Source organism: Echinops telfairi, unplaced genomic scaffold (assembly GCF_000313985.2).
Source record: "Echinops telfairi isolate 266 unplaced genomic scaffold, ASM31398v2 ScPeMD7_5805;HRSCAF=6673, whole genome shotgun sequence".
Lineage (NCBI taxonomy): Eukaryota > Metazoa > Chordata > Mammalia > Afrosoricida > Tenrecidae > Echinops > Echinops telfairi.
In genome coordinates, this window is record NW_022109704.1 from 1,928,979 (window position 1) to 1,939,570 (window position 10,592).

Consider the following 10,592-nt stretch of genomic DNA (forward strand, 5'->3'; position numbering starts at 1 on the left):
CAGGCACAGCGCGCACCTGCATGCACATAAGTTCACACACACACACACACACACACACACACACACACACAGACACCCCCTCCCAACCCCTTGGAGAATGTCCTCTCCAGCTGCCCTTTATCATTCACCCTGGCTGCAGCCAGGGCCCTCCCCCTGCTCCTCCCCCTCTTGGTGGTATAAATTCCCTCCCTTGCCCTTTCCCGGGCACTGCACCAGCTGCTCTCCACCTGGCCCGCTCCCAGGAAGCAGGCACACCGGGACCAGAAAGGCGCAGCATGGGTAAGAAAGGGGTTCAACCAGCGTCTGCTGACCCACCTCTGACCTCCCCCTAGTTGGAGGGAACCCCTTCCCCCTCCAGGAAATGCCCTAAGAGCTTCAGATAGGAGGGTGCAGGGATCGGCCGCCGGACACTGCCCTCCTGCCCCAGATCCTTTTTCAGTTTAGCCAACGTTTCTGGCTGCTTGGCTCAACCCCCTGCGGAGAAGTTGCCCTCCCCTCCAGCCACCGGGTCCAGGCTCTGCATTGTAGCCAGATTCCCAGGTGCTTCTTACGGGTACACATCTATGGAAGAAGAAACCTTGATTTCCGCTTTGGGCTAACTGCTTATACTCCGGAATTAGGGTCACCCAGCTTTCTCAGGGGGGGGAAGCAGGGGTCCCACGCCTTCTCACTGTTTCGGCCCCCCACCTCTCGATCCAGTCGTCCTATTCGCCCCTCCGAAGGGTTCTGGGCTTGACTGGCCCAGCAGCCAGTTCTGGCATCGGGAAAGCCCCAGTGAGCTTTGCCTGGGCTCAGCAGAGGCTGCCTGGAGACCCCAGGCTGCGGAAGAGCGCCTGGAAGATGCTGCGACTGGGCAGCCCTGCCTCATTTCAGGTCTCTCTGCTCTCCTTGGCTGTGGCGGTTTTGTTTCGTTTGGATGTCTGTCTTGATAGCCTGGAAGGTTGTTGTTGTTATTTTTAATCTCCTTCCCCTACTGTGTTTAGAGACCACCGCCCCCTTCCTGTAGTCTCCTGTGCCCAGCCTGCTTGGTTGAGCAACAGAACTACTCTGAGTGGCTTTGGGACCAGCCCTCTCTACCCCCTGTCCCACCGCACCCCCGGCCCTCTCTCTGGGCACCACGGACTGACTGCCTGGCACCCTTCCCTCCCCTGCTGGCACAGCCCTACCCATATTTATACAACACTGTTCCTTGATGCGGGTGCTTTTGAAAACACATTCTTATTTGACTTTCACAACCACCTGGAGACATAGTGGCGGAGGTCAGTTGTGGTTGAGTCCCTTCCAATTCAGGGAGACCCTGTGTGTGTGGAGTGGAACTGCCCCCGCCCCCACCGTGTCAAGGCTGTGACTCGGGAAGCAGACTGCCAGGCCTGTCTTCCGAGTGCCTCTGGGTGGTTCTAACCACCAATCAAGCCCTTAGCCAAGTACAACACCCAGGTTTCCAGGAGTAGATGATCGTTGCTGCTCGTTGGTAGAGACACCACTCGCCTTTCTTAGCATTCACTACAAGATGTGTGGTTCAAACCCACCAGCTGCTCCGAGGGAGAAAGACGAGGCTTGTCTGCTCCTATAAGGATGTCAAGGTCTCCGAAACTCTGTGTCTCTTCTCTCTGAATTGGACCCACCCCATGGCAGTGGATTTGGTTTTGTAGCAAATGACGGAGCAGTGGTTGCAGATGGGCTGTGAGCGGTCTGGACCCACCAGCCACGCTGCAGGAGCAAGAGAAGGCAGTCGTTGTATTGGACTGGGCATTGGAATTCATTCTGGAGGCAGACTGTGGGTTTAGTTTGGTTTGAGGGTTTGATAGTTTTAGCTCAGGAGAGAGAGACAATGTGGAGGAAGTTGGGGCCAAGCCTGGAACTTTAGCCCAAATCAGCAGCTTCCTCAATCATTTGGCAGCGGGAAATAAAGGGCACTGGCTCCTGGCCAAAGGCCCAGGGTCCAAGCAGAAGCTGCTCCTGGCTCTTCACTTGCAGGCTGCCAGGGCAGTGGCCAAACTGGCCACCAGCTGAGCGGGCATGGTGGCGTTGTGTCATCCTATGATCTCCGCTCCAGGATTTCTTTCAGCCTGCTCTTCTCTGTGATTCCTCATCCCTTCCCCTAGTGGGCCCCAAATCCGGATCCTGGAGTCCTGGCAGCTGTGAGGAGGGAACTTTCCCTCCCCCAGGCTGACTCCAGTCTTCCAGAGTTTGAAGCACTTTCATTGCAGCTTCTCTTGCCCGACTCCAGGGGCTCGAGAGGACCCCTCCCCCCAGAGCTGAGCTCCCAAAGCCAGGCCTGACAGGGGCCCAGGCAAGAACAGAACTCAGCTGCAGCCAGCTTCCATCCTGGAAGCAGATCCTTGGTTACTTAACCCAGGCTGTGGTCAGCAGTGGGTCCTGACCCAGAGGAGAGAGTTTGGGGAAGGACGGCTCCTCGCAGCACTGGAGCAGCACACTTGACTGGCGTCTGCGTTCAAATTCAAAAACCTCAAGCTTGCTGCCATGAAATCGATGCTGACTCAGCAACCCTCTGGGACGGGGCAGAACGGCCCCTGTGGGTTTCCTAGAGTGTACCCTTTATGGGAGCCAACAGCCTCTTTCTCCCGTGGAGCAGCAGCTGGGGGTTTCGAACTGCCCACTTTGATGTTTGAAGCCCAGAGCGTAACCACTACGCCACAAGGTGCCTCAGTGTCTTGTTTCCTTCTCATAAAGCCCCACCTGTTATTCTTATTGCTTCCTTTTTAAAGATGGTGGGGACATTGGTTCCGCGGAGTTAAGGAGCTTGCCCAAACAAGTCAGTGGTGGGCTGGGGTTGGGACCCAAGCTGCTGTCCCAAACTAGGCCGCAGCACTCTTTCTCCCGCCCTCCTCTGGACCACCGGCACCGGAGGGTCCTACTTGAGTGTCTGTGCCCCTCAAGCCATTTCCCTGTGACTTTTCCTGTCCCACTAGCACTCTGCAGAGCGGGAAGGCTGGGCCTGGAGCCGCCTGCCCGGCTGTGTGGGGGGGATGTCGGGGGGAACGCCCACGCTCCAGTGCCCACAGCCAACCTGCCGCTTTGTTTCCGTAGCCACGAAATGTGGGCAGTGTGGACCCGGCTACCCGACACCCCAGGAGGCCATGAAAGGTAAGTGAGCTGGGAGGGTGGGGCTCTGCAGATTCTACAACTGGTGGGAATGGGGGGTGGGGGATCAGGCCCTGGCTGCCGCCCTCCGACACACCCACTACTGCCCCCTCCTCATTCCGCCCTGCCCCCCTCCCACCCCCTGTTATCCTCACTGTGTTTCTTCCCTCCAGGGCCCCGGGAAGAGATTGTCTACCTGCCCTGCATTTACCGAAACACGGGCATTGAGGCCCCGGACTATTTGGCCACCGTGGACGTTGACCCCAAGTCTCCCCACTATTGCCAGGTGAGGCAGCAAGCCCCCACCCCTAGCTCTGGCCCTGCACTGTTCTTCCCCAGCGTCCAGTGCGGTGGGGCAGGCTGTTTACGCTGTCCAGGGATGTGGAAAGGGCTGGAGCTCAGCCTGGGCTGAACTGCTTAGCGGCCTAGCCACGGAGTGTCCTGGGGCCGCGCTTGATCTGGGCGAGTGCCACCCCTGTCCCCTCCTCCCCAGGTCATCCACCGGCTCCCCATGCCCCATCTGAAGGACGAGCTGCACCACTCGGGGTGGAACACCTGCAGCAGCTGCTTCGGTGACAGCAGCAAGTCGCGCACCAAGCTGGTGCTACCCTGCCTCATCTCCTCCCGCATCTACGTGGTGGATGTGGGCTCGGCGCCCCGGGCCCCCAAGCTGCACAAGGCACGTTCTCTGCCCCTGGCTACCCAGAAACCAGCGTACCTGCCACCCGGGACAGCCTGTTCCAGTCGGGAAGTCACTCCTAAACCAGTTCTCATGCAGGACCTGGGCTTAGCAGCAGGGGGTGGGGTGGGGCTAGGGTTACACTCAGAGGCGAATTACCCCATAGGGTGGATTGTCAGGACCCTGGCACAGCGGACCGCTGGAGCAGAGCGCAGGGAGGAGCTTTCTGGTTTTGTTGGTGTTCATTGGAGAAGGAGAACCGGTTGCCTCAGGAGAACTTGTTGGATAGAGTAGATTTCCATGCAAGGCCACCCTAGAGGACAGGACAGAACTGCCCTAGAGAGGATCCAAGCCTTTCTCTACAGAGCAGACTGCCACCGCTTTTTCCTTCAGAGGGGCTGGTGGGTTTGAACGGCAGACGTTTCCACTAGCTGAACCCACGGGGCCACCAGGGGCTCCTGGAGAAAGAACCATTTTTGCCTCACCCAGTTAAGAGCTCACAGCACCCCTGAGTCTGGTGCCTCCATCTTTCTTCCTCTGTTACTTGCTGACCTGTGGCCAGCCGGGCACCCACTGTGCTGGACACTGGTGACAAAGTTGATGCTGGCAACTGGTGTCATCCCAGCCCTGGAGGGGCTTTTAAGTCAGTCCCACAGGGCTGCCGGGCCCTTCAGTGCCAGGGAAAAGCCAGTCGTTTGGGAGGATGATGAACAGCCTCTCTCTGTTGTTCCGTAGAGGTTCGCAGACTCACTCTCTGCCATAGTCCTGTGGGGAGAGTTGTGTCGGTTTGGAAGGGAACAGGACAGGTCCGCAGAAAGCAGGGGGGTGCAGGGCTAGGGAGTGGGGCCCTGAGATTCTGATGCCATCCCTTGCCCCCCTCCAGGTCATCGAAGCCAGTGACGTGCATACTAAGTGCGGCCTGAGTTCCCTCCATACTAGCCACTGTCTGGCCAGTGGGGAGGTGATGATCAGTGCTCTGGGAGACCCCAAGGGCAATGCCAAAGGTACCCATGGGCACCGGGGACACATCCCTGCTTATGAAAACATGTCTCCATGGGGGGGGGCACATGCAAAGTGACAGCCAGTGGTCTGAGCCCCAAACAATATTTAACATGAAGTCAAGTAAACTTTTGAGTTGCTTCCAATATTCCTGTGTAGGTGAACCCTGACTGATGAATCCAGTTAAAAGTTCTAGTCAGAGCAGTGTGCTACGGGGACTGTGGGCACAGACATGGCCCCAGAAAACACCTCCAATGACTATCAGCCTCTGGGTATTCGTGAGCGGGTCTCGTGCTCTGTGGGTTGGTTGGTTGGTTTGACTTTTCAAACCTCACCAAGTCTTCCCCTGCATTTATCCTTTTTTTGTGTGTGTGCTAACTTCACACATGTTGTTTCTTGCCTTCTGCTTCAGCCAAGTTAACCCTTGTCTACCCTCTAGCCTGTTCCCCAGGCTTCTTAATCTGCATGTTTGCTATCTTAGTTATGGCATAATTAGAGCTGACACCTATCAAATGTCTACTGTGTGCCCAAAGTAGATGCCGAATGATAGGTACATGAGTTGAGGCACAGATCGGTTAAGTAACTGAGCCAGGGTCACACAGTGAATAAATTGCAGATGGAGCAATCTGGCTGCAGGGGCGTATGTCCTAAGCACCACACACCTCCCTCAGAGCCTTATCTATTTCACTAGAGCCACCCATCCAAGAGTGGGAGTGGGACACTAGCCAAAGTCACCCAGGCAAGATTCCTGCTCGGGTCTCATGTGATTGCTGTGTCTGCGGGTGATGGGAGGAGCTTGATATTCCTAGATTTCATAAGACTTCAGAATCAACATCTGGTTTTTGTCTTCAAAGAGCTGTCCTGGCGTACCCAGTGAGGGACAATGTATTGGGCTTTAGCGTTGAATGGCAAATCTATACAATACAGCTGCTCTATTTCTTAGTAGGGAACAAAATGGAGCTCAGACTGAGGGCAGGGCTGGGTGAGAGAATCACAGGGCATTGGGTCCCAGCAGATGTTTGGAGTCGAGCAAGAAAGATGGCCTGGGGGCGTCTGGAGAGGGATGAAGTTGGTGGGAGGTAGGATTGTCAGAGCAAGAGTCCCCCTCCCCCAATCTCCTCCGGGTGAGACTCTTGGTCCCTGGATGGAAGGTGTCCTCTTGGACCTGCCTAGAGGTAAGGGTATGTGGGAGCAGAGTCTCTAGGCCTCCCTCTCCCATCTTCCTCCCGTCCCTGCGCAGGGGGCTTCGTGCTGCTCGATGGGGAGACATTTGAAGTGAAAGGGACTTGGGAGCAGCCTGGGGCTGCCGCACCAATGGGCTATGACTTCTGGTACCAACCTCGACACAACGTCATGATCAGCACGGAATGGGCCGCTCCCAATGTCATACGGGATGGCTTCAACCCTGAGGATGTGAAGGCTGGTGAGAACGCCCCACCCCCCCACCCCTGCCCCCAAGAGCCAGCAGGACCCTTGGGCCCACAGCCTCTGCTTTCTGCTCCCCAACCCCACCTCCAGCCCTCTGACTTCCCTTCTGTGGACCCCAAACTCTTGGGGTGAAGGCACAGGCTCTGCTGAATGCTCAGGCCTGCTCCAGCCTCGCTCTGTTCCCTGCTACCCATTTCCAACCTTGTGCTCCGGTCCAAGCCCAAGCTGTTGGCCTCCCTGATCCTGAGCCCCCTTTCCGTCCACACCTCACCCTAGGGCTATACGGGAGCCACTTGCACGTGTGGGACTGGCAGCGCCGCAAGCTCGTGCAGACCCTGACCCTGCAGGACGGGCTCATCCCCCTGGAGATCCGCTTCCTACACAACCCAGACGCCACTCAGGGCTTCGTGGGCTGTGCCCTCAGCTCCAACATCCAGCGCTTCTACAAGAACGAGGTGACCTGCAGCCTCTGCCCTCCCCTCCTGCTCTGAGCTTCTGCCCAGGGAGGTGCCTCTCCTCTCCATAGCAGGGACCCAGGTCCCCTTGCCCTGGCTCCAGCAGCCCAGACTCTTCTGAGAACAAAAACCAAGGCCACAAGACCTGCCCCATTTTTTCTCAGACTCAGGTAACTTTCTACATGGACCCAAACCCTACATGCATTCAATAAAAGAAATAGTTCGTGAGCTTCAGCAATGCATCCGACGCTGAGCTCGGTGCTTGGAATAGCGTAGTCGAGACACGCCCTGTGTCTTCAGGGGCTTGTCCAGGAGTTACACTCTCGTGACAAGAAGACCCTACATCTGCTGTCTCCCTTCTCAGGTTTTGGGGAGATCCAGATATGAGCTCCCCCACCCCCCAGTTTGGCAAGCTCACCTTTCTGCCCCTTCACCTCCCAATGCAGGCGGGTACTTGGTCAGTAGAGAAGGTGATCCAGGTGGCTCCCAAGAAAGTGAAGGGCTGGCTGTTGCCTGAAATGCCAGGTGAGTGTCCCGGGGAGGACAGGAATCCAAGGTCCATGCCTGGCTCAGGGAACAAGAGTCCTTAGAGCCTCTGAACCTCCACCCCTACCCCCAGGCCTGATCACTGACATCCTGGTGTCCCTGGATGACCGTTTCCTGTACTTCAGCAACTGGCTACATGGAGACCTGAGGCAGTATGACATCTCTGACCCAAAGAAGCCCATCCTCACGGGACAGGTGGGTCCCTAGCAGGGTGGGGAAATACAGAGTGAGGAATGAGGCGAAAGGCTGGGCAGGCGACCAAACCAAAAAAACTCACTGCCATTGAGTCCATGCCAACTCAGAGTGACCCTGGAGGCAGAAATGATACTTTGGAGGATGATGAGAGGAGGGGGTAGGAAAAGAAAAAGCAGGGGCCAAGGATGGGGCAGACCCAGGAGGGTGGGGAGAACGCATCTGAAAGGGTGAGGGCATCAGGCGGAGGCAGCTGCTCTCCCACCAATGTCAGCAACCCCCCCCCCCCCCCCGCCCTCTCCTATGTATCCCTTTCCCCTCCCGGCCAGCTGTTCCTGGGCGGCAGCGTGGTGAAGGGAGGACCCGTGCAAGTGCTGAAGGACCAGGAGCTGGAGTCCCAGCCCGAGCCCCTGGTGGTGAAGGTGAGGACCCTCCTACCACTCACAGTCCACTTTGGAGCCCAACTGGAGGGGGCACGTGGCAGGGAGAGTTGGGCAGCCTCTGAGCTGGGAGTGGTGCCTGTGAGCCCTGCTAGGGGTCTGTGTGTAACTTTGGGGTCTGCCGCTGGTTTTCTCAAGGGGAAGCGTGTGGCTGGAGGCCCCCAGATGATCCAGCTCAGCCTGGATGGGAAGCGTCTGTATGTCACCACATCGCTGTACAGTGCCTGGGACAAGCAGTTTTACCCTGACCTCATCAGGTGAGAAACCGGCAATAAGGACTCTCTCTCTCCCCAGCCCTCCACCCCCAGAGGAGTCATCTGCCTTTCTGACGCCTCCTCAGAAGCCCCACCATCCCCCTTTAGACCCCGCTCCCTCCTCAAGAACCCACTTTTGCACTCAGCATCTCCGTGGGAGGGGAGTGGGGGGAGGGCAGTCCTTCTGTCTTCTCTCTTACCACTCCGCCTCCCTCCCTTTCCACCAGGGAAGGTTCTGTGATGCTGCAGATCGATGTAAACACAGCCCAGGGAGGGCTGAAATTGAACCCCAACTTCCTGGTGGACTTTGGGAAGGAACCCCTTGGGCCCGCCCTGGCCCATGAGCTCCGCTACCCGGGAGGAGACTGCAGCTCGGACATCTGGATCTGATGTCTGTTTCTCGTCGCCTGTACACGTTCTGAGCTTTCACTTCCAGCTCTCTGCTCAAGCTTGGTCCCCAACTTTAGCCTGTGGAGAGGTGTCTTCTTTAGCGAGCCCTGCTGTGTGTTGCACGCTGTGCAAGAAATAATAAATGGTGAGCCATCAAAGGTTCTCTGATCCTTTGGCTTTGGAGTCTGACTCCACTCCTGCTGATGCTGGGTGTCTTGCATGGGAAAGGGTTGAGGAGGGTTTCCGGGAGGCTGTGGCCACTGGTTCCTGCCAGCGAGGACAACATGATGGTAACATGGTAGCAGACCTATCTATAACTTGCAGGCCTAGCCTTTCAAAAAGCTAGATCCACTTGAAAACAAGCTGATAGAAATCAGTCAGGCACAGAGGGACAAATATTATGTAACTCCACCGAAATGAAATACATCCTCTCTTCACTTATCGACACAGTTAGGTTCCTCAGACCCAAGTCTTTATGCAAAAGAAAACAGGATGACCACATCCCACCAGAAAATGGAAGGTGTGTACATGACTGCACAAGTGCCAAATTACATCATTGCATAACTGCCAAACCACTGAGCATTATGATCCAGCCAGGTTGACCCATCACCTATAACCTCAGCCAGTGTCACTGTCACCTGGCATCTCACTGGTCATTAGGTAGATGGTTAATGCACACAAAAATTTGAAATCTTTTTACTGTTGTCATATTTATGAAATAAAGAGGTCGTCAATAAAATAAGCATTTCTAGGATAGGCAAGAATATAGATAACAAGATATAGTGTCTGGGGTCTTAAAGGCTTGAAGATAAACAAGCGGCCATCTAGCTGAGAAGCAACAAAGTCCACATGGAAGAAGCTTGCCAGCCTGTGTGATCACAAGGTGTCAATGGAATCAGGTATGAAGCATCAAAGAAAAAAAAAATATTATTGTAAATGAGGGGGAGTTCGGAGTGGAGACCCAAAGCCCATCTGTAGGCAAGTGGACATCTCCTTACAGAAGGTCCGTGGGGAGATGAGCCAGTCAGGGTGTAGTATAGCACTGATGAAACATACAACTTTCCTCTAGTTTTTTAATGCTTCCTTCCCCACCCCACTATCATGATCCCAATTCTATCTACAAATCCGACTAGACCAGAGCATGTACACTGGTACAGATCAGAGCTGGAAACACAGGGAATCCAGGTCAGATAAACCCTTCAGGGCCAATAATGAGAGCAGCGATACCAGGAGGGGAAGGGGAAGGTGAGGGAGAAAGGGGAAACCGATCACAAGGATCTACATATGACCCCCTCTCGGGAGGACAAACAATAACAAAGTGGGTGAAGGGAGACATTGGACAGTGTAAGGCATAACAAAATAATAACAGTTTATAAATTATCAAGGGTGAGTGATAGAGGGAGGGTGGGGGAGGGAGGGAAAAAATGAGGAGCTGATACCAAGGGCTCAAGTAGAAAGCAAATGTTTTGAGAATGATGATGGCAGCAGATGTACAAATGTGCTTGACACAATGGATGTCTGTATGGATTGTGATAAGAATTGTATGAACCCCCAATGAAATGATTTTAAAAAACAAATAAAGAAATGTATCAGCCTTATTTAAACATAATAATTTATAAGTGAACAAAACAAAAATATTTTATATTTTTTTATCTATGAAAGTTTGTAAACCCAGTTACCTTATGCCTTGACACCCCACACCCCACCCCCGATTTTGGGCATCCAATTTCTATACTGCCTACTTACATTAACCTGGTGCTTTGAGGAGACAAGCAAGTTCTTTGATGTGAAGAATCTTCATTCTGAATGGAGCCTTGAGTCTGCATCCAGAAGCAAAGTCAAATCAGGACAGGTCATCCATAAAGTCAGCAGCAATATGCACCAATTCACAGGCTCAAAAATGTTCTTTTCATCTGGTCGGGTTTGGTTAACTGGGCCCATGGACAACGACAAGGTGACCAATAGGCACCCTACCCTGGTGGAGCCAAGTGAAGCAGCCCACATTGAGTTAACCAAAACCCGACCAGATGAAAAGAAGATTTCTGAGCCTGTAAATTGGTGCATATTGCTGCTGACTTTATAGATGACCTGTCCTATTTTGACT

At 54.6% G+C, this 10,592-nt stretch overlaps 1 protein-coding gene across 1 annotated transcript; it reads left to right on the forward strand.

Moving 5' to 3' along the window:
- The first annotated feature begins 220 nt into the window (after window positions 1-220).
- On the forward strand, window positions 221-8,646 carry SELENBP1 (selenium binding protein 1). Its single transcript, XM_004716624.4, has 12 exons — window positions 221-279; window positions 3,052-3,108; window positions 3,279-3,391; window positions 3,599-3,784; window positions 4,668-4,788; window positions 6,024-6,206; window positions 6,488-6,666; window positions 7,113-7,191; window positions 7,286-7,407; window positions 7,734-7,826; window positions 7,983-8,101; window positions 8,326-8,646. Exons 1-12 carry the CDS (start codon window positions 276-278, stop codon window positions 8,486-8,488), a joined length of 1,419 nt encoding a protein of 472 aa, XP_004716681.2. The 5' UTR covers window positions 221-275; the 3' UTR covers window positions 8,489-8,646.
- The last annotated feature ends 1,946 nt before the right edge of the window (window positions 8,647-10,592 follow it).

Excerpts from the sequence above, each read along its gene's own strand:
- SELENBP1 (XM_004716624.4), top strand. Across the intron at positions 6,667-7,112 it reads AGCGCTTCTACAAGAACGAG|GCGGGTACTTGGTCAGTAGA; the intron begins GTGACCTGCAGC and ends CTCCCAATGCAG. Across the intron at positions 7,827-7,982 it reads CCGAGCCCCTGGTGGTGAAG|GGGAAGCGTGTGGCTGGAGG; the intron begins GTGAGGACCCTC and ends GGTTTTCTCAAG.